The sequence below is a fragment of the Colletes latitarsis genome, chromosome 14 (genome assembly GCF_051014445.1).
Source record: "Colletes latitarsis isolate SP2378_abdomen chromosome 14, iyColLati1, whole genome shotgun sequence".
Taxonomy (NCBI): Eukaryota; Metazoa; Arthropoda; class Insecta; order Hymenoptera; family Colletidae; genus Colletes; species Colletes latitarsis.
In genome coordinates, this window is record NC_135147.1 from 30,159,188 (window position 1) to 30,183,228 (window position 24,041).

At 43.0% G+C, this 24,041-nt stretch overlaps 2 protein-coding genes across 10 annotated transcripts in view; one reads left to right on the top strand and one right to left on the bottom strand.

Annotated features, from left to right (window-relative positions):
• LOC143350266 (uncharacterized) overlaps positions 1 to 22,103 on the bottom strand; it is a 44,301-nt gene extending 22,198 nt beyond the window's left edge. For 2 of the 8 annotated variants that reach the window (XR_013081077.1, XM_076782241.1), the window contains exon 1: positions 12,263 to 13,862. The gene's annotated coding sequence lies outside the window, so the exon portion shown is untranslated. Of the gene's footprint in view, positions 1 to 308; positions 1,032 to 3,905; positions 4,352 to 12,262; positions 13,863 to 21,790 lie in introns of those variants that run through there. The other 6 variants (XM_076782243.1, XM_076782246.1, XM_076782247.1 and 3 more) reach the window with 6 other exon arrangements.
• Positions 22,104 to 22,311: 208 nt separating this feature from the next.
• On the top strand, positions 22,312 to 23,833 carry Rps5a (ribosomal protein S5a). 2 transcript variants are annotated; one of them, XM_076781799.1, is made up of 3 exons: positions 22,312 to 22,383; positions 23,059 to 23,428; positions 23,503 to 23,833. In XM_076781799.1, the coding sequence occupies exons 2-3, from the start codon at positions 23,066 to 23,068 to the stop codon at positions 23,785 to 23,787; spliced, it is 648 nt and encodes a 215-aa protein (XP_076637914.1). In that variant the 5' UTR covers positions 22,312 to 22,383; positions 23,059 to 23,065; the 3' UTR covers positions 23,788 to 23,833. The 2 variants fall into 2 exon arrangements, with proteins under 2 accessions (XP_076637914.1, XP_076637916.1); XM_076781801.1 differs by having other exon boundaries at positions 22,325 to 22,395.
• Positions 23,834 to 24,041: the final 208 nt, after the last annotated feature.

A 24,041-nucleotide genomic window follows, 5' to 3' on the forward strand; every position in this document is an offset into this window, starting at 1 on the left:
AAAGTTAAAACGTACGGGACGCAAAATGGGCATGTTATCTTTCCGAAAAGTGTTTCGAAGCATGCCGTGCAGAACTCAACTACTAAGATGAAAAGCGTAACAACTTTCTAAATTATTAATTATCGTAATATTTTGAAATATTGGCGGACGACGAGTCGGGAGGATAAAAGAAGCGTCGGTATTTGGAAAAGTCTCTTTGTAACTGGTTGATCCGTTCGGGGGTAGGTAATGCGCGTGACTCAATTTACCAATGTGACGAACAGTAACGGTACGGTCTCGTAACAGTAGCTAGAACGTAGTCGCAATACCTCGTGCAGGTCGATAAATACTCCGGGGCTCCCTGCCGGCGATTTCACTCACGAGGCTGACGCGCGCGAAATAGCACGGGCACGAGCACAACCTCACACAGCCAAACGCACGCACGCACGCACGCACGCACCCACGCACCCACGCAACGCAATTACCGCGCGTATAAAGACGCATTGATTTACGAAAGCACAGCACAGATATCACGTGTGCATTGACAAGGCGACATACACTCGCGTTCGTTCGATCCAAGAAAGTTTTGTTTCTTCTTGTTGCGTAAGCGAACGGAAAAAAGAACAGACGAAAGAAGATGGCACCGAAGAATGGGGTAGATCCGCCGCCAATCGTCCAAGACGCGCCGTGAAAGATGGTCGGGTTTGTTTGTTTCGGTGGTCACACGTTGTCCGGTAGCGAAGAAGGAAGTAGGAGAAGAAACGAAACTGTTCGGCGCTGACAGCGGTTACGGTAACGGTAACAACGACGGCAACAACGACGACGAATAAAACGCTTTGTCACTTTACGTTACATCGGAGCTATCTCGAGTCCCGGGAAAATATGGTTGTTCGATTCAGCCAACCAGTCCGACGACAGAGTTTCGGTCGAGGGATCGTCGCCGGCTCGGCGTGCACTCGACTCTACGCCAACTTGGGCTGTTCATCGCTTACTGAGCAGAACGTTTCCCCTTCCTATTCGCCTGAGCCTCCCCTTGTTCGCCGCCAGTCGCCACCGTCCTCGCTACCGCCATTCTCTTTATTCACCACGGATTACCACTATGATCGTCTGCCAATCATGCTCGGTCGAAACAACGGTCGGTAAACGCAATCTTCCTAACTTTGTACGCGGCGTACTCGTGCATACCTATTCTTAGGCATTGCGAATCTTTGTTACGGGCGACAATTTTTCACTCACGCGACGCGTCGACCTTTCGTTCGCGCGTTTCCAACATATCGGTAACGACCGTCTTTGTCTGCGAACAATTGTAATTCGAATTCCTAATCGTTCGCTAATACCACGTTACCGTTACCGTTGTAAATGTTCGTTATGTCGACAGAAATTAACTGCACGATCTCTGGCGACAGAAGAAACACCTTGACCTACCTCGACCATCTTGTCGTGTTCGTCGCGATATTATTTTACGACATATTTCGAAATCGTAAAACATTTCTTTCGATCGATTATTGGTACATTTACCTCCCAAGTAGGCGGATAATATTGAAACCTTGCCTCGCGCGATCGACAGTTGTGTCGGTTTGCTACGCGTTTAATTTCCGGGTACGCGATAATCGTCAATGTAATGTTAATTCTTCTGATCTTCGGGGACAAAATGGAAAGCAGAGTCTGGCGTTTTGGTTGTTGTAATAAATTCTTGTCAAAATCATTATTCCGATAAAGATTTATCGGAAGAAAATTTACAAAGTTTAACGTCGCAATGGATGTCTATCGATACAACATTGTAACGACTTGACTGTTTAATTTGATAATATATTAATAGAAAGAATACTGGAAGTGTCATTGTTGAATATGATAAACTATCTATAGACGAGCATCGTCTATCTACTACGCTTATTAATTGCATTCATTCGCATTTCAAATGAGAAATGAGACGTTGTTCCAATAAATTTGTCAATAGAGCGAAAGATTTATCGGCGAATAAAAAATAATTATCCATCCAATAAAATCGTCGTTCCGTATTTATGAATAAATCTCGGGATTTGTTATTTTTCCTTTCCTTTTGAAAGGAAAAAACCGCGGGTAACAAGACGCACATGTTTATGTATTTATCGTTCTCGCTTTAATTCAACGATTACGGGAGCGTGTTTTTCTATATCGAGAAAAGTGGAAATTGTCGTTTTGGTCGACGTATGAAATTTGATTAAAAAGTGCACGTTTCGCTGAACGCGATAACGATAAAAGTAGCTACGTGCACGCGCGTACTCGGACGCAGAATTGAATCGGTCGATCGAGCGAAACAAGCATGCATGCCTAAAAACGACTAGGAATTCCGTTAGCGCGAAAGTATCTGCCGCGATGGTATCTAGCATTATTAACCCCGTCGTATAACGACCGCATTGTATGGTAAAGGTATCCAGAGAAACGAGATAAATTGTTAAATATGCGAAATGCACGACTAACAAGTTCAACAGTGCCAAGTCTCGCTGTTGTTCAAAGCTCTTTAATTTCCCCTCGCTTTCAGAGAAATATGCGTGTATTCGTGCAACTGGAAAATGAGAGATTGAAAGAAAACCCGAAATCCCGAGTACATGTACATACGTACGTGTTTTCGTTCCTCTTCTCTCTAAAACGAAAAACTAAATAATCCGTGTATTAGAGCGTTCCATAAAATATCGCACACCTTGAAACTTTAATTGACCATTTCCCAAACTTTACCCACGGAACGAGTTTTATCTCGCTATATATTTACGGTAGAGCGACATATTTTACGGCTATTTGATTTTTAAAATACGAAATATACACAGCGACTCGCGTAACTTGCCCATTCCGAATAACTCCTACGCGTTCCATTTAAAACATCCAAGGCTGCTAAAAAAAAATCATCGCGACAAATAAAATTATATGCGGGGATTATGATTAATGTACATTATCTATTTTCAAAGGAAGACATATACATATTACTTTATGTTAATTCTTTTTACCATAAATATGCCGAAACGTTAGCACCGTGTCTGTATTAATGATTAATTATGAATTTTTGCGCAACACTTGTTCACATCAGTGGAAAACGGTGTATTAATTTATTTATAACTGGCAACTACGCAAAACATAATTTCAAGCACGATGATCTATGACTTTTTATCAACGCCATTTCGGTTCTTCGGATACGCAACGAGCTACGCATATCCACGTTTTCTATTTTTCTATTGAATGAACATTTTTATTCGTTAACGATTTCTAACAATTTATTTAAAAAAGACGAGGGTCGATAATCGCCGCGTTGGTATATACAATAACGAAGACAAACACGTTAGAGCAATACCTTATAATCAGTTAGAAAGGAGCTTTGAAGTAACTACGTTTATGTAATAAACCAGTTTCCCGACAGTATCTGCGAACGTTACACGACATGCGCGTATGATCCGTCAATGACGAGATACGAAGTTCAATTTAAATAAACGATACATCGCTACTATTAACGGTACAATGAAAAATCGTTTCCCCATTTTGCATTTCTCGTACCGGGTGTCCATGCAACGTCGTGCCGATTTCGATATTCTTTATTCCCGTCCCTACACCCCTAATCGTGTGATAAATAGAACCATAAATATAGCGTTGTCACCCATGTACCTACAGCTGACGCGATCATCGTCGCGTTAATACAATAAAACGTCTAGTTGTTTCGTCTGTGTGGATTGGCCTATTACTCCGTAAATTCCCAGCGCAAGAACAGAGGCAGTGAACAAATAAACGCGTTATCAAGAATACTTAAATGCATCGTTAACGGCGACCCTGAAGCAAATGAATTAACCAAACAAATTGTCAACGGTTAAGAAATCAACAATTGCGTAATTAACCGAACGAAGGAGGCTCTAACCGTCTTGGATCGTGAAACGCAAACGGATAACGCAAAAAAGAAACAATACCTATAACTGTCCGAATGCACAGCTGTACAGTCCGTGAATGAACTATATTCGGAGCACATATTCCTGTTGACGAATTCTTTGTGTGGCAAAATAATCCCGCGAGTGATGATTGTTGCGTCGAACGGGAGGAAGGAGGAGGAAGACTGCTCGTAAAGAGAACAGAAGAGAAAAGAGATCGCAGATGTGCGTTGGACGGTAAAGGACAGACAATTTTCGCGTTTCGCTGTGCGGCGCATGCGTCGATATTGTGTACATTCAGAGAGAAGAGGCACCGCATTACGCCTGTATACATATAACCTAGCAGATATGATTCTTGCGGAAAAGAAGAGAGAGAGAGAGGACGAGAGATTTGGAAAAAGCAGTCAGTCGTTCCGAGCAAGGAACCCCCGTGCAATATTACGAAAATATAGTTTTTTCTTGTTCGTCGAAAGATAAATATTTTATTCGGTGAATGTCGAGAACACGGCCTGGAATGGCTCGAAACTGGAACAGAATCGAGCACGAGCACGAGCACGAGCACGAGCACGAGCACGCTTTGTTACGCATTCGGAACAGCGGCAATATAAATTAATGCCAGTCCTCGATAGCATTCTCTAGTAAATGGCTGAACGCTGCTGCATCGATGTGGGCTCTCGAGCGCTCAGCGTTTACCGAGGCATCATCGTCCCCCCTCCCATCCCTGTAATCCCCCTCCAAACTCGACAAGCTCGCCAATACGACCGGCCACTGGCGTAATCTTTCAGGGAACCGACGGCATTCTACTTGTCCCCCTTAACTTGTACCCATTTTTTATCCAACGGCTCTAAAAAAAAAAACGTCTAACGAGGGATTAACGTAAACACCATTTTTCGCGATCGTTCCACTCGTAAAACAGCTTATCTTCTGTACGGCTACACCGGTATAAAAAAGAAGGATAAACGCTCGTCCAAACGCTTTCGAGAAACATCCTTGTGCATTTTCGACTTGACGAAATTTCAAATAATTTTTACTATCGCATTCTACTTAACCAATCTGTTTAAGAGCATAGATCGAGTCTGAGAATAAAAATATTGCTTTTTGCTGAATACTTGTCGTCCGAATCGGTGTTGGATACTTTCGAAATACACGTTCATGACCAACGATCATGTATATGTATGTACGCAAATCTTGACCTGACGTTAAATGGTCGACAGTCACACCTGCTTGTAGTTGGCGCAACAAAACCGAGTACCGTAAATATGGCTTGACGATTCGACGCTCATGGCAAACTGTATTGGTTGATTCCATCTGCGTTAGGTCCGTGGAGTTTTACAGGCACACAAAGTCTACCTGCCTTCTCTTCGAACACGGTCTTTCGCCTTCGTCTCCACTGCATTGGCTCTATTGTACCTCCATATAGTTCAGTCTCGATCTCTTTCTCTTTCAGTTTCCAGTCTCACCGTTTCCCTCGTTGTTTCTTTTTCCCCGCATACTTAATCTTCCTCTTCTTCGTTCGCTTCTAGCTTCTACTTTCGTCATTTTGCTCCATTCGCTTTCTTTCTATTCTTTGTATTCGCACGGGAAGCCTTGGGGGACTCGTTCGTGCCCATATTGCCCTTACGGGTTTAAAACCTTGAGACCTGCCGCCCAGGCGTTTTTGTCGCAGGGGATCGATTTCCTTCGATAGCATCGGTTTACAGAAGAGAGATTAGGTCGTGACCGAATCGTAAGGGTCAACAAAAAAACCCCAAAAAATATTATACGTATACAATTTTTACCTATCGTTTCCGATGGATGCATAAATGTTTCGTTTCGAATTCGATAAACAAATTATTGTACGACCCCGAAAAGGACATAAATGTTCGACGTTGCAACGATCTTCTTACGATTTCTCCATTATCTGCCTCAACAAAGGAACGTACGTTTCTTGCTCGACGGTTTAACAGAGGCTATGTAACCTCGTTACAATTCCAGGTAGAAAATTCCGCGTTAAGCATTCTTTTAAAGGACAAGAGACCCGCCGCAGTTGACGCTGGTAATCATTTCTTTGTACGACAGAGTAAAAAATGCAGCACAATTTCAGCGCGAGCTTCCATCGCGAACGTTGCGGGACAACCAGGAGAGAACATTTTCAGACGATAAAATATGTTTTCACGACGTAGCAAAATTAGTAACGTGTGTATTTGAATCGTTCAGTTTGAGCGAATTTACATCTTTTCTTGTGCACCGATGCGATCACGACCGGTCGAAACATTAATCTCGTTTGACGGCCGATTTGTAACAATTATGCTCTCGCGGAGAAAAACAACGAGCGCTTGCTCTTCTTGTACGATAAAAGAGCTCGTCGATGCGACTCTTGCAATACTGAAATTCCGATGCTTCTGATTTACAATCGATTTAGTGTCGATTTGTAAGATACCAGAGTTAGAAAAAGTATGGAAATTATGCTGGGAAAAATTTCATTGTGAGATTCTAAGAGCCAAAATAAGACGAAAAATCAAGACTAGGAATTTGTTGATCGAGGCTTTGTTAAAAAGTTTACAACGTTTAAAGTTCCGGCTGTAGAACGGCATGAGAAACTCTACTTACTGACGTATCGACAGTCTTACAGTTTTATGAGCGAGAACCGCTATCACGCGTACGCAGCTGTTCGCAGATTGCCGTTCTACAGGCGAAACTTTAAACGTTAATAACTTTATAAAGAAGCCTCGATCGACAAATTGGCATTCTTGATTTTCGTCTTATTTTGGCCCCTAGAATCTCCTATTAAAGTTTTTTCCCCAGGGGTGGCCGAACACCCTGTATAGTTTACAAAATACTAGCAAAAAACCATCGAGCGATATCCATTTTCCAAGATGACGGAGATTCCTCGTAAGCTTTGATAAACGTTTTTCGTCGAATGGGCTGTCGGTAACGAAACCAAGTGGAGTAGGAAACAAACGACAAGACCAACAAATTGGTTCGATGCGCATTTGCAAACTTTTGAAAAACTGTGCACAACTGTGTCAGAGAGAGCGTTGTGTACGTCGTGTACACATAATGCCAGACAATGTAGCTTGGCCGGTTACGCCGCACAATTAGTACGTATGCGGTGATCGTGGAACATTGCGAGAGCCACGAGCAGCCGTGTTGGTAGAGCTAACACGCCTATACGAGTTTCAGTGGCATCGATGTCATGCCATGCCATGCTACGCGACGTATACATATACCCTCCGTTCTACGAGTCGGTCAACGCCGCTCTTGTATACATGTACGCTCCTGCTACCCTATTCTTTCTACCCTCCGCGTAATGGACTTGTTTTTTAATTAATCCTTTCCGTAAATGTTTCACGAATTCTGTTATAGCATATAGCAGTGGAAATCGATACGCACCGAACAAAAGTCCCGTGAGAAATGAAAAAGTCCAAGGTGGTTGTTCGTCGCGAATACAGAAGATTTCCGCTTTAAACGATAAAGAAATTACCGCGTTGCTTTGCGACTGCAAGAGAAGGAGAATGATCGATGCTGAGGACGTTAACACTGCGCGACGATCGACGATTATAGTTACGAATAACGAATCCAGCGTGTAACTGCGTTTTTAGAAGCGAATAGGACGGAAACGAATGAAAGCCGTTCCAGCGGTTCCGACGGTGAAACTGCGGGAACAAGAGAAACACGGTTCCATGGACGCGATATACATAGTATATGTAGTTGCGTGACCGTGCTAATGCACGAGAAAAGGACAGCTCGATGGGAAGATAGGCAGATACGCGCGCGAAGAAACTAAAAAAGAAGGGAGCAAACAAGGGAAGCAGGAAGGTTATACTGCAATTTGAACGGAAAAAGATATTATATGGTTAAAGGGAAAAGGAAAGGGACAGCATGAGAGAATGTAGGTTCGAAACGTGTGTGTAAGCGAGTAAAGGAGATACGAGAGCGAGATAGAGAGAATGCGCGTGCATGTGTGAATGTAGGAAGAAACTGTGAGAGGAACAGGGAGAGGGGAAGAAACAACATCGCCTAACTCGCTTGCTCGCACGCACGCACGGTCGATCGCTCCTGCTGGCAGCCATTTTGTGCTTGCCCGTAGACTCGACATTCCTGCCCCGGCAAAGTATTGGCCGTGATTCGCTTTAACTGTACATCTGTCCGTGTAATAGCGCCAGGTGTACTCGCGAGAAAAACTGCCAACGGAAGTACATTGGCAAAAGATGAAACCTTTTCCCTCGCGAAAAGAAATCACGTCGTTTGTCGTCGTATTAAAATGGCCAAGCATCCTGCAACTTTGGACAATACGCTCTATGCCAGATACCCTTCCGTAGTTCATCCAGTAGTACAGTCTTAACCAAAACCGTAACTTCTACCAACTACATACTTTTAACGACCAACGCGTTTCTTGGCATTTTCTAGCTTGAATTCCAACCAACGTGCATTACACGTACGTGACTTTTCTATAAATTGTACACACGGCTCAAGTTCTAGGCAAAGAAGATGGATAAATACGTGGTAAATACGGTGGGACCGCAGACCTATACTTGCATCGAATTATACGCGCTGAAAATAAGACGATAGTACTTTCGACGCGTCTTGGATAATTTTAATGGGAGCTTAAGGATAGCGTAACGACAAATCGTACGGTGGAAAAATAAAAATCGGTGCTGCCGAGTTTTCGAGCTTTCAACTCAGAAAAAACTCAACTACTATGCCATTATGAGTTGGGAATACTATCTCGTCGATGAGAATACGAAATGCCTTTGGACGCGTTCCAGGCAACTTTTCAAATTTAATTAGGAGAAAACGTTTCCCTTTGTACGCGATGTCTGTGCTCGTGTATACTACGGACACGTTACAGCCGTAAAAACGGGAATTCGTACGAACCTTTTAGAAATACATACATCGCGATTACGAATAGTTTTCACCGACATTACCGATTTATTACGCTTTAATTTGTACGCGCGTGCATGATACGCGACAATAAGCACGTTCGAGTTAATGAAAATACGATGCGAGATTACGACGAGATTCGCGATTGAATTGCATAAATAATTTTTGCGATTTAACGTCACGTAACCAGCGTATCGTGCCAACCAGCGGACAATATCAACGATGCCGGTAATGGAATGAAGCGACAATAATAATTTACCAATGCTACGGGGAGACTTTACTATCGTACCAAGGGTTATCGTTGCAAACGCGACGGTCGCTCGATGACCGTACGTCTAAAGTCGGCCGTTTAATCAATTCCAGATTAGAATAATGTACGCGTCGGCCTCGCTAACTAAAACAAACTGTATTTCTGTAATTATTGTTGCGCGACCGTTTGCGCAACGAAAATAATTCGTCGAGTCGGGTCGGAAGTGTGCGGCGCGTTAGACAAAATGACAAAAAACGAAACATCTTAAGAGAATTGGAAAGTCGGAGGAGCCGTTGAGAATACGAAGCGAGACCAGAAACGTCGCATTAAGGACTATTAGTTTTAAAGAGTCGAAAGAGAAAACGTAAAGAATAAAGGAACGTAACGTTACTCGCGACAGTTCCTTTCAACAAATTACCGGTTTAAACGCGAACGAATAATGTTAGGAGACATCAAAATTCTATATCACGAATAAAAGTACGTTTCACAAAATTGTCACGCTATAATGTTGCCGACTCGATGGACAAGATTAAACTTATCTCCGTCGATAAAGATAATTGGAAATTAACAAACTACCGGCGATCTATGTAACTCTGTAAAATCATTATCTAAATATTCTCCTGCAACATCGAGACTTTTTCTCTTATTCCCGACGATGATAAGTGGCTTGTTTCGAACCGAACGACCATGGAAATCACGATTGCGTAATACACTTCTTACCGTTTCCGAATTAACAGTTTTTCTTAAATATTTTTCCATCTCATTAGCAACTTTAATACCACCGAGATTCAAATTCTTTTTAATTATTTTTACCATCCATCGTATACATTGACCTTCTTACTTCGAGCTGTTGATTTATTTGTTATTCCATTTTCATAATGTTTTTTCCATTGTCATAATGAAGAATCGTAGATATTATGTTTGTAAGTAAGCTAATCAAAGACCATATTTCGTGTTCAACGATTACTCGATTGTTTTCTTTGTATGTACCATCTGGATATTTAAGAAATCACTTTCTATTTTACTCTGAAAGTTACCGCCCAACGTTTCAATCTCAGAATTGTGTAAATAGAATGATCGGTAATGCAAATTGTCTACACGCTAAAACAGATTTAATCCAACAGACTAATCAGAAAGTCCTTAACTGTGGTTAATGCAATGTCCTTCGGAGAGGATCGAATTCGTCCGATTCGCGTTCACGAGTACAGAATCGATCGACGCAAGCTGCAGGAGGAAGACGATGATGCGTGCGCGCGAGCGAAAGGATGAAAAATTGTTCGAAACAGTGGTAAGTGGAAACAAAGTCGAAGATACGAGAGGCAATCGAGATGAATCGATCGAGCATCGATTTCTCGTTCTCTCGAGAAGAGCGACCGTTTAAACCGCTCGTTAACGACACCTCGAGGTCGGCAACGTTGCCGCCCCACCGACGACGACCGCTAATTACTCTCCACGAGGATCGTTTGGGTTCACTCACCGCTCTCTCGGTTATAAACCGACAATAGCGATCGTATCGCTCCGCGTACGTATGTACCTAACCTGCATATACATACGCGTAATGTATCCGCGTGTTTACCACTTCCAGGCAAAATGTTCTCGTTTAATGTCAATCACGTTAATTAATTGAAATTATATCGTTTTGCTCGGAAACCAGACTTCTGTCGGCAAAATGTATTCGTGCGTTGCTACAGAATGAACGAGCAGAGGGGTGAGGGATTCTATCGTTGTGTATTTTATAAGCTCCGCGTTTCGAGTATGTCTACCGAAAATATCGAATCGATTCTACCCGATCGTACGAACGCGATGAGAGACACGCAAGTATTAAACGATGACGCTGCTCCCCAACCATTATAACGGCCTGCAGCCATGTTACGTAAATACGTGTACATATGTACGTTAGGACGAAACTCGACGGATCAAACGTTTCCGCGGCAAGAGAACTGTGAAATCAGCTGTCGTTGAACCAAATTTCTTCTATTAAACCAATTCCCTTGGGAAACTTTTTCACCGACCGGAATGTAAACAAACTATTTTTCTTTGCATAAATAAAACCGGCTACGTCATCTCGTAACCGGTTCGCGAACGAGGCTAGATAGCGTGGATTAATCAAACGTTTCGTCGAGCGAAGATGAGAAATCGAAGAAAACGGTTGCCGTAACATTTTGATTCTTGCTCGACGCTGAAGAGAATCGACGATGCGAGCAGTAAGGCTAGCGGTGCCGGTTTCAATAGTTCCAAGTATCCCATGAATCGGCGACCGTCGAACGATTCGATTTAACGAAATTGGAAATCTTACATGCAAACATTTGTCCGAATATAAAATTCGAATAAATATTTATTGGTATAATCGTTCCGACAAGAATTTATTCGAATAACGCCCAACGTCCAAATACGATAGAATCCGATGCGACGTAACATCGTTCGTGAAACGCGATGCCTCCCTGTGGCGACGAGCACCATATTCGAACAGAAAACTGCCGCGTCGTGTTTCACTATGCAATTCGTTCGTTAAAATAGCAGAGCATGGATAAGCAAAATCCTGTTTTAAAACAAGATTGAAACATAACGATTAATTTTTAATTCCTCATTCTTTCTGATCGATACCAGAGTAAGACCAAGATCTGACGCTGGTCCCCTATACGAGTACGTTTCAGTTTCAAAAAAATCAAGAATATTTCAAAGTAAAATGTGCTCGAACGAAAACGGGAATGATCTGCGTTGTAGCGCGAGTCGAACGACAAGTCTGGTGAAAAAATTCTAGAAAGGTGCAAAGCCGAGGTCGCATCTCGTTTGGTCGAGGCTCGATCGTAATTGACCGAACCGGCGACAACACGACGTCGTGACAAATTTTGCGTCTCACCGAACCGCGCGCGAAAACGATACGAAAGACGAGCAGTCGAAGCGTAAATGGCGCGTAGAAGTAACGCGCGCATCATACTGCGAAATATGTACACGATACCAGTTCCAAAGAAGACAGGCAGCAGATCGCTACGACCGAACGCGAGAGAATGTGTGTGCGACACGTACGTCGCGTATATACCGGCTTTGCTTTTGCTCGCGAGAGCGAGGCTAGGACCGGAGAGGAGAAGAGCGGAGCGAGAGGAGAGGCGAGGCGAGTCAAAGCGCACACACTCGGAGCACGAGTGTACCGTGTGTACGCATACGCGCTGCGTACACACGACGACGACGGTCAAGCGATGAGCATGTACGTGCACACGCTCCCGTGCGACACACGACGCGCAACACGCACGAAAAGTCTTGTTCGACGGAAGTACGAGCTCCTTACCATTGTGCGCGCGTATCAGCGACTAGAAGTACACGCGTTGACCAAATCCAGCCTTTCTGAAAGTATTATGCTATCCGTATGATCGGTCGTATGCACAGATTCGTCGACAGCAGTGTATACTCCGTAAGGTAATCCGGTTCGAAGAAAGACGACCAATTTTTCGACGATGTCGAGTGTCTCGTGACACACAGCATATTCACCTCACGACCCTGTTCGCACGTTCATATATGCGCACGCACAAACGGTCACACTCGTCACGATCCCGATGCTACACTATTCGCGGAAGAACATTTAAATACACCTTACGACATCATAAATCGTATAGATTCGGAGTCGATTATCTGCGCGCGACGTTGGATTCTTCTTCCTTTTTTTTTTTTTTTTTTTTTTTTTTTTTGGAGGGTGGTGGATTAACCGTTGCTGCTTGCCTACCTTCACTCTCACTCTCTCATTTCACCTCTGTCTCTTTCCCACGTCGTGCACTCCACATTCTCCTTCTTCCTTCAATGATACACTTTATCTTTATTCGAGATCCGCTTTATCTTTCAACGCGGTTACGTCGCGAGCTCATCACTATTCGTCACACTGAATAAACACAAACGCCACGACATTGGACACCGACGGTACTTACGTAGCAACTTTATCGAGTACGAAATAAAATGCGCGTGCAGTGTCCGAGTTCTCTTTCTCTCTCGACCCGAGGAACGAGGAACGAGGAACGAGGAACGGTTTCGTGGTGCGATAGATCCGATAGCCGTTCGCCAAACTCACGGGAACCGAACGATATATAGAAATTTACGAACTTCGCGACGTGCAATTAACGAGTCGTACTCGCGATTATTCCGATACGTCCAGGCGACACTCCACTACAGGCGGAATATACAAAACACGACGAACGGGATGATGCTAGTACCAACACAGAAACGAGCATGCCCGTGCGCACTCGTTCGTTTGTTCGTTTGCTCGCGCGTTCGTCCCGATATGCACACACACGCGCACACCCCCCCACATACACACACATGCACCGACAGAGGCAGAGGTATCGAGAAAGACGCAAACAGAAGGATGGAAAAGGTACGTGGGAAGGAGCGAGAGAGAGACAGCGAGAATGAGAAAGATGTTTGCACGCAGCACCCTGCGCGTCTCTATCCGGCAGCTATCGAGGATACGATTATCATGCGCACTCTCTCTTTCTTCGTTTCCACTCGATGCCTCTGTTTCGGTGTTTGCGTTCGCGAACGTCTACCGGTGTTTAACTGGTCCGGATCGGTGCTGTTCGTTTCGATCGCGCACTCCCACAGAGACACTTGGAGCATAGGCTCGCGTACACATCGAGAGACGAAGCAGCAGCTCCTTCGTCGTCTCGTTCGGCCGACGCCGCGAGAAATACACACACTTTCTTTCCCAAATGTCCAACTTCCCTCGCATCCAGGCACACCCGTGTCTCTCCGACGCGATCCCGTGATACTTTGGCCACGCGTACCTCGTCGGCCTGCTCGAAAAATCGCACTTTTCTAGTTTGCGACGAGTAAAGAAAAAACGCAGACACCGCACCTCCCTTGTCAGAAAGCACTCACGGCAGACCGCAACACATGGCTACAGGCCTCCACCAAGATCGGTCGTTCTCGACCGTGCTCGGCCAACTTCGGACAGGACCGTATCCATCGTTCCAGTCGCCATTCTACTCTCTTTCGACGGTAACTACAAAATCTTCTATATAGTCGTAGAAATACCCTGTTGATCGAACTAAACGTCTAATCGTGTTGGGCGAAACGAGCATTGCTCTATAAGACAATTCCAACTTAAAATTACGCTCAAATACTCTTTTTATATATTTAGATTCGCAATCATTCTCAAAAAACGTTCTCATTTCTCAGGTTCCGGTCGTGTACGAGTATCGCGAATTTAGTGTTCGCCCTGTTAATACGTTAACCTACATATTTTAAACGCGGCATCGAATGTACAGTTTTCACGTTTTCTGCTTCGTGTACATTGAAAACTGTGCATCGCATGAGTGCTTTCTGAATTCGTAAATACTTTGAACATGGAGTATGCGTTTTTCTTTTTGTTTTTTTATCGGATTTTCAATCGGACACAGACGTCCGTGAGCTTTGGCGAAACGAAAAAGAGAAGGAAAACGATCGGGCGTTAAAATAGGAGAGGGGCCCCTGTCGACTGGTTTCCGGTGTTGGGCAACCGTTAGAAGCAGGGCGAGGGTTCTGCACAGGCGTCCTCCGTCGTCTTCTACCGAAGGCCGTGTGGTGTCACGGTGAGCGTGGCAAAACCCGGAAAGAAGAAAAGAAGCCGAAGGAGCTTGGAGAAGTACACGAAGGAGCACGAAGGAACCCGAAGGAGCTAAAAGACCCTCCTCGCCTTATGCACCTCCTCCTCCTCCTCCTCCTCTTTTTCCTCGTCGAAGGCAGAAGCAGCCCTGCTTGCGGCCACCACCGTATGTATGAACATACATCGAAACAAAACTCTCCTGTTTTTCTCTTTCTGCCTCTCTATTATGTTCCACCCTCCATTCTGCTCTCTTATACTCGCCGTCTATCGTCTCTTACACGTTGTTATGGCCAAGTACGCCAGCGACAGGCTCGAGCATTTGTCGCTGACAAATGACACTTGGTATACACGAGTTCAACGAAGAAAACGAAATTAAGCTCGCTTAAGACTACCGCTTACGTTGCGACGATGATATCTTTCTATCGTGTATTCCGTCGTCGTGCTATCGATTCCATAGAAATGTCTGTCGATGCACGTTTTCATCTACCTCGGGGTATCGGTCGAATCGTTTCGATTCTCTGTTATCTGAAACGTATATGTATACATGTTTCTTTCTACTCCGACAGCATTAACATACTACATTACCATACACGCGTCTTACCACGCATCGTGTTTGCGCTGACTTTGATCCTTGACAGTTTCGTAACGTATATTCCCCTAGACCCCATCCGAGGCCGATACAGAACATTTTTATTTCCCTCAGTCACTCCGTTGCTCCTGCTCTTTTCTTCCCATTATCTTTCCTCGTCACAACCTTCTCCCCCCCACACACTAGTGCCACTTCGCCCCTTACTTCATTCTTCTGTTCCCCCTCGCTCCCTCTCTTTCCTTTGCACACAAAACACGCGCGCGTGTGTATGGCTATGTTCGAGCACCATCTCTTTCTCCTCGACGATTCTTCGTTCCCATAATGAACCGTACGACGTGGTTCGTGGTTAAGAGCAAATGGACGTAGCAATTTCCCCGTCCCATTAATAATACTTTTAGCGGAACTTGACCCTTTAAAGTATCGAGTCAAGACTGACGTCAAAATCAATTTTCACGTAACTTTTTTCTTTACATCGAAATCCAAGCACAACCTTTTCCCTTCTTGCATTATCGAAGCAAACGCAAATTACGAAACCAGGACAATTCCTTATCTTTGCATCATGGTACACGATACATTTATACAGGTAGGAGGTATACATTTATGTACGTAGGTATAACTATACGTCTTTTGTGCGTCGTTGCAGACATAGTATGTATGTATCTCGAGAACCGCGGGAGCAGATGTCAGCGGCTCTTTTATGACGCATCGATCCAACTCGAAGTATATTTGCGACAAGATTGATGCTTTACTTTCCCGGTAAAGTACAAGTAAATTGTCGTCAAAGAATGGAAAAACGAACGAAATTTTGCGCTGCTTGCGCCGTTTACGCGCGAAACAAATTGCCGATTCAATCTTGGAAATGAATTATTTATTTTCGTCTTACGAAACTTGCCACCCATACTTGGTATCGCGAGTATCGGGGCGCGAGAGTCGTTCACCCTCAATTATCGTATCGCATCGTCGAAACGCTCCCTCGTTTCAACGTCGAACGCATTCGTTTGCTAATAAGGAGGCAAAAGGAGCAAATGCCTTGGAATTAGAGGAAATAGTCGATGGTTTTCTGACGGAAAGGTAAGGCGGACGTTTCACCGATAAAAGTGAAATGTTCGATTTGCTTTCACTTCCGTTGGCAAATCGTAAACAACAATATAAATATCTCGAGGAAATTACACGCCGTGTTTTCAGATCTCGTCGCTTCGCTGTATATTGTACTGTGTACAGTATATTTCCTTTTCTTCGCTCTACGCTATCAATCAACACGCTCCCTCCCTCTCGCGTCTTCGTTTGCGTACAATTTCCTCCCAGTCACGATACATCGCTGTGTAATGCTGTACGCGCGAATCGCAACTTGGCGACTAATTTATGGCGAGAAAAGCAACACGACGCGTTACGATGTATCCTAATACGCGGGACGGGACAGGAAGATCGGCCACGATCGGTTAAGCACGTACGGAATAACGCAATGCGAAGCACGCTCGTTCGAAATCTTGACAGTTTCTAATTAAAAATATAACATATTTTACCTAACGAATGCCCGTGAATGTTACGTTAAAAGCGAATGCATTAGAGCTGAAATAATATAGTTGATTATCGAGGGACGCGTCGAAATACGTGGTTGACCGCACCGCTATACTTGCTATCGAACGTAAAACCGACGCGTCGAGCGACAGGTTAACATCGTTGATATTTGCATTCTATGAAGTTTAGAAGGAAACAAGAGCAAGAAATCGTGTGGTGCGCTGCTACTCCGAAATAGGCGGAGCCAAATAACGGTCGATACGAAACACCCCTCGATGGAACGACACCCATCCGCGCGTACTCGAGTCGAGTCAAGTCGAGTCGAGTCTCCCCCGAGTCCTCGACGTCTCTTCATCTTCGCCTCGTCCCTTATCAGCCTCTATTTCCTTCCGTTCTCTCGATTCCCTTGCTTTCCCTCGGCATTTTATCCGCTTCCTCCTCTCCACCCTTTCCATCGCGAAACTTAACCCCGGCTTCTCTGCTCGCTCTTTCGACCTACCAAACATTCGCGGTCAAAGAAAATATCTTTAGCGTCTCTTCTAAATACGGAAACTTGTGCTCGAACGCTTTATCGCGGACGAGACGTTTCTCTCCTACGATCCATTCTCGATCTTTCCCGCGAAACGAAGGAGAAGAGAAAATACCAATTACACAATCGTAAACGATTACGATGTTAGTTACGAGTTTGGTATACTCGAAGCGCGAGCGAAAACCACCCGCTGTCAACGAATCGATATCCGGATGGGCGTGGCCTTGTCGATCCTCGCGGATGCTATTGCTAACGCGGAATCTCTCTCTCTCTCTGTGTGCGAATTTTCGCGCTCAAAAGATTTAGTCTGTTGCAAACTTGCCACGAACAGACTTTGATTCGATTCCCAGTCGAACGCCTCACGATCGAATCCCGGTCCGCGTTTCCGAACACGAAATATATGTATATTTTTCACCCCTCCCTCGTCGCGTGCTTTCTCCGCCACTTGGGATCTCGCTTTCGAACTCGACCATCGACGATCACCGGTTTAAATTACGAGGGTTGTTCGTACGAGGGAAAAGAACAACTCGGTAGAAAAAATCTCGTCACATTTTTCCGTCGGTGGGGTGTTCGCGTAACGTCGGGAAGGGCGTCGAGAAAGGACTATACTGTATACTGTATAATAGTGGCCGCGAAAAATTGTAGGGGCGAAGGGGAGAGCGCAGGGATGGGAAATAGTAGGCGAGGAGAGAAGAGTATTCGCAGCATGTGGTCTCGTCAACCCCCTTGCTCGACTCTCTTTTCACTCGCTTCTCCCCTCTTGTTTCGTTTCTATCTTCCATCTACCTTCGCGCACCGATTTCGGTATTCTCGTTCCCGTTTGCTTCGACTAAATTTCCCCCTGGGTTCAAACTCGCTTCCTACCGCACCTACCCCTTTTCTAAATACTAATTGCTCTATACAAACGTCCGAAATGTACTTAACGTTCTCTTTCTTGCACGAGAATGCCCCCCGCGGATGTAACCTTATCCTGTCTCTAGCTTCGCGTCACTTTCCTTTTCCTTTTCGCCGTCTACGTATTTCTTATGTTTACTCGTCGCGCGTCGTTACGCGTGGCCCTTGGCGCTACGAAAAACGGAACGTGAAAACCTTTATTTATTATAATGGAAAATAAACTTAAAAAGTGTGGCGGATCGCGGTACGAATAGAATAAAAAAAAAAAGAGTAAATCAGCTTAGCACCAACCGTAAAGGGAAACAAACGGGTTGAAGGATAATTTCCTATTTCCGCTGACCGTACGCAGGATGATGGAAATTCTAGTGTCGTTGGATTTTCAAGATAAACGAAACGAACACGAATCTATTTACCGTTGCTGTCGTTGCATAGAATGGAACAGAACAAATCGGAACGGGACGAAACGAATCGGTTCGGTCGTATTCTCCGGTGTTGGACGACAAGAGCTGGGATACGATATATCTGCTGCAAGAGCCTCGAGTCCAAGCCGAAACCAGTTATACGTATAGCCGATTTACTCTTTGATTCCAAGTTGAGGGGTGTAAGAGTCGTGGGAGAAAAGTCAACGAATATGCAACCCCTTGTACGTACGCGACAAAGCTTTCTACGCCGTCGGTATCAACATCGACCCTTCAGCCGCAATCTTACTGGACACACCAACCATACCACCTAATCGCTATAACTCTTCTTTTTCCTGTTCGTATCGCTATCTCTTTTTTCATATAGCTACACGAACACTGTTTGTCGATATCCGACATTTCCATTTTTCTCAGATCTGTCTCCACAGCCGTCGAAGAGAAGAACGAATTTAACCGTTCATGAATTTCAGATCATAAATCGAAGTTACCGCGATACATTCATTGGACACCGTAGCTAGAAATTTATACCAACACGAAAAATACAGATATTAGATTCTCCGATTACATCCGAGGATTCATTATAGAAACAGAGACATAAAAATGATACTGTTAACTGAAGAAATCCTTTAGGTTAGAATTTTAAAATCCTCTTAAAAGCATGATTACGCTCGACTCATTTCTAAGAAAATACTTTTATCTGAAAATAGAAAATTATCGTCGAGGTAAACTAACAAAAAATTCATGATATGTAACGAATACGAGATCGTATGTGGTATTTATGCGAACTACTATATCACTGTGTTTCTATCATGCGAGGTTACGTTTTCTATGTGATAAATTCGAAACTACAATATTACATAGTACGTGTGTACAATATCAATTATAGTAATTTATGCGATAATTAAATTACCGTTCTACTGTTTTCTGTTACGTTAACGAGTATTTATTCCAAATTTATTTCTAACTGTTGCCTACACCAATGTCTTCCAATTAGCAATTACCCAAATCATTGCAAGTTCTCGTGTTAATCATTTTAGGAAGAAGCTTTTATAACTTGCTACTAATATTTTACATGTTCAAAATGAAAAGTATGTTTTGCATCCGGCGTACGAATGCCCACTGCATTTTGTATTAGGAGATTGTCCCCTGTTGTATCATAATTTTTTGTTAACTTATTTACTAACAAGTTTGAGTTGCGTATAAGCAATTTGGTTGCTTTATCCATGAAGCAATAAAAATCTCCATGTTGTTATCATTTAGAATAAGTAGGTTTTTGATACCAATTTCAAATTTGGTAATTATGGAATCTGATCGATCTTACGTCTAAGAAACATAGGCAGTAGACCAATAGTGTTGTCGATAATCCTGTTCTTTTACTGGAAGTAAGATATCACCAACGTGCCAGTAATATAGCAAGGGTTTATCTTTTAGAATCAAGAGAGAATGTACTTTGATATCCTCCATCGTGATACTGACAAAAGTTGGAATTGAAATAAAACCCATGGATAACAAAAAACTTTCTAGCATGTACCATTGAATGAAAAATGTCTTGAATGTAATATCCAAACTATTATATTTATGAATTTCTTTTCTCTTTTTTAAGGAACTTATTTGTCATAAGTTCTTTATGTCAGGGTTCACTGGCGCCACGAGATTATCTTCAAGTCGTTATATAGTTGCTAATACTAAAAAAAGTTCAGAGAGCAAAAGGTTAAGCCTCTAACTGAAACCTCTAACTAATGCGACATACATATACTGAAAGTTCTTCGCACGAAATTCTAACCTATCTTACATTCGATCCCTTATCTGTGTTTTCTGTCAGTGGTAAAAATAGATCCGTATTTTTTAAGTTCTTCCTATCCTCGACCCTTTTCATATTATACTCTCTCCACTCCGCCCACCTATCTATTCCTTCGTGCATTTATTGCCAAATATTCTAAAAGTCCCCTTTACCTTCGTTCCTTTCTTTATCGCCTGTCATACTTTTTACCTCGATATACGTATACGCCACCTTCCCCCACCCTCGTTTCCTATCTCGCTTCCCTCCGTTTTACTCGCCACCCTTTTCTTCGCTTGTTTCGTCGTCGGTAATACCCTGTATACAAACGCACGCATACCCGTGCACTCGGAAATTAACTAACTCGGGCTCCCGCCTTCGTCCTTTGCCCTTCGCTATCCTTTCGTTTCTTCGGTGGTCTCCTGTTAGTTTCGCTAAAAGCCTGACAATGTTGTTACGTATAGAGAAATTCAATATAGCCGTTAATTCTCAGGTACTTGTATCTACGTGATTGCCAACCTCCTCTCTTTTATCGCAATAACTTTTTATTTTTAATTACCAAAGAGTGTGACACGCAAAGTGCAACCGTGTAAGAAGAGTTCGAGGGTTTCAATGTGCGAATGCGAATGCGAATGCGAATGTAAATTATTAATAACAAACGAAGAGTGGATTAAATCGCAACAGGACGAAACAGAATGAATGTTGGAAAAGTGTGTCGGTGCACCAACTACCAAAGGCCATAGTTACGTTACTGAATGAGTACCCTCTAGCGGTAGTCTTCGGTGAGTTGCTAGGATACACCCCAGGTTCGAACCCCTACGGTTCAGCTAGCAGTGCCCGTCCGGCTACTTTTCATTGCATTTCTAACAACACCTATGGTATTAAATCGAACGAAATCCCTATACTAAATAGTGCCCTTTTTGCATCGATCTCCACCGAAGGATCACGCGCGAAATATTCGGTCGAAAGCACAGATTGCTCATCAAACGGTTCGTAACGTTCTAACATGAACACTGAAAAAACGAAATTCAGTTTAGGAACTATCCGTTTGTTTTTCTTTTCAGCTTTAACAAACAAAAAAAAGAACGTAATCAATCTGATTATGTAAATATCATATTTAATTATAAATGTAAAAATATAGTTTCGCAAGTTGTTCTTCGTTAATTGTTCTTCGGGACAAATGGCTTGTCGCTGAGAGTCAAGTCGTAATTGCTTTTACGCGAATGCAATTATGGAACTTTAACGATGACGCTAAGCTCTTAATTGCGTTTATGCTCGAACGAGATACCTATGTAATCGAGGAAACAATAGACACAGCGTGTAGATCTTTGTGCTAAAACGTTCTTATTCTATGTGTTTCTCGTTCGTCTTCGCGCCTTACGTCGTACTATACTATACCGTACTTCATATGCGAATAAGCAGACACGTAAGCACGGTCTTTGTATGATTGATCTATTACCAAGCAGTTACAGTCGTTCGTTGAAGCGATAGAACACAATTAAATACAAACGACCCTTACCGTTTTTCTGCAAAAACCGGAAGTTGCTTTAAGTTTTTCAGTGGCGACATCTTTCGTATTTAACGCTAACTTTCCTTCCAGACGTGTACCGGTTTACTCGGCAACCGGTACTAACCCTCGACATGACACATAAGCCACTTTATCACACACTAGAAACAACTGTTTCATATTCGTATTATCGAGAGACGACGACGATTTAACGAGAACTCACTAAAATTCACCGACAGTAGACGTTTTAAACAAAACTGATCATAAATACACGCACAAAATGGCAACTCGCGAACCAATCGTTTCAGCTTGTGCGTTTACAGGACTGCCGTAAACACCTCCTAGTCAAATTAACAACTTTACGTTCGAAACCTCTCTTTGCATTCCAAACATTTTAAAGAACGAATTCGTTGTTAAAATTATGTACATTAATTGTACGATAAAATATGCTATTTTACGTTATAAATATGCGCTATGAACTTTGAATATTATTCAGACATACGTTGATGTTGACTAGGATTATTGAAATCCGGCAATCACAGGCCAAAGCGCCTCTAGTGTCATGGCCTTTTCCTGTTCACGCTCAATCTAACGAAGACGTGAACGTAAGTTGTATGGTAAGAAATTTGGAGATTCGATGTATTTACCCGCCGGTCGTGCGAAGAAAAGTGATATTAAAACATTGGAAACACATAAAGATTATCAGTGATTTTAAACGCATCGTATGGTCTCTAAATTACGAGTTGAAGTGTTTCTATCGTACATGTGACCACATGGCCACATGTTTTCACGATTTTCATACAATTTGAATCAACAAAACTTCCAAATAGTGGTTCGCGGAGAAAATTTCGTCTTTAAAATAACTATATCCGATACGAGGATTTAGCTTCTATCAAAATTCTATGATGTAACGGTACCTGTTTTAAATACGTGCTTCGGTTAAACGAAATTTACACGTTTTTTTTCTCTCTCTCTTATGTGTATGCATCGTGTTCATTGACATCTGACACAAAGAACATTTAGTCAGTCTCCAGGAATATATTAAAGAAACTGTTCTGGAAATATTCGTGAATTCGATGCTACAAAGTATCGAGAGATTAAGTTTTTTTATTCAAATTATAGATATATATTCTTGTTGTTGACATGCCTAACTAGAAGATAAAAGTTTGTCGCGTGCAAACGAATCGCCTGCTTCGCGTCGTTTTTCCTTGTTTCTTACATATCCTATTTTAACATTTTTTGGCGTAGAACCGTTTAATGTACGAATTTCTATTTTACAGGTAAACCATGGCCGACATGGAAACGTTCGACGATGTGGTACCTACCACGGCGACTTTACCAGTGACACTTTCTGCAGAATTGCCAGAAATTAAGTTGTTCGGTCGTTGGAATTGCGACGATGTGCAAGTCAACGATATGTCGCTACAAGATTATATCGCAGTCAAAGAGAAGAACGCAAAGTATCTTCCACATTCAGCTGGGCGTTACGCGGCAAAACGATTTCGAAAAGCTCAGTGTCCTATAGTGGAACGTCTCACAAATTCTTTGATGATGCACGGTAGAAACAATGGCAAAAAGCTAATGGCTGTGCGAATCGTAAAACACGCCTTTGAAATAATTCACCTCCTTATGGGCGAAAATCCTTTGCAGGTAATCGATATCTCGTAATTTTATATACACAAACGTTATACCGTTACTATAAAACATAATTTTGTTCGATTTAGATTCTCGTGACTGCTATTATCAACTCAGGGCCTAGGGAAGATTCGACGCGTATCGGTCGAGCTGGTACGGTCAGAAGGCAGGCGGTGGACGTATCTCCGTTGCGACGCGTGAATCAAGCGATCTGGTTATTGTGTACCGGTGCTAGGGAAGCTGCATTCCGTAATATTAAAACAATCGCGGAATGCTTAGCCGATGAACTCATTAATGCTGCTAAAGGCTCGTCCAATTCATACGCGATCAAAAAGAAGGATGAACTCGAGCGTGTTGCTAAATCTAATCGATAAACACCTCTACTTGTGAAAACGTACAAATAAATGTTTTATCTTTAAAGCGATCTTATCATTACGTTTTACCTTTTTAATTGAAAACACTTGATTCGTAAATGCAAAGTACCTAGAAAATGTTGAGTTTTGTTATTTCGTCGGTCGGACGACGATTGTTGGCTACTAACAAAATAAATTGCGAAACGAAAATTGAAAGAAAATGTTTAAAATGCCATCGATTTTACAGCAAACAACTTACGCAGTTGGTAATTTCT

Excerpts from the sequence above, each read along its gene's own strand:
- Rps5a (XM_076781799.1), top strand. The coding sequence starts at position 23,066 with ATGGCCGACATGGAAACGTTCGACGATGTGGTACCTACCACGGCGACT. Across the intron at positions 23,429-23,502 it reads TGGGCGAAAATCCTTTGCAG|ATTCTCGTGACTGCTATTAT; the intron begins GTAATCGATATC and ends TGTTCGATTTAG.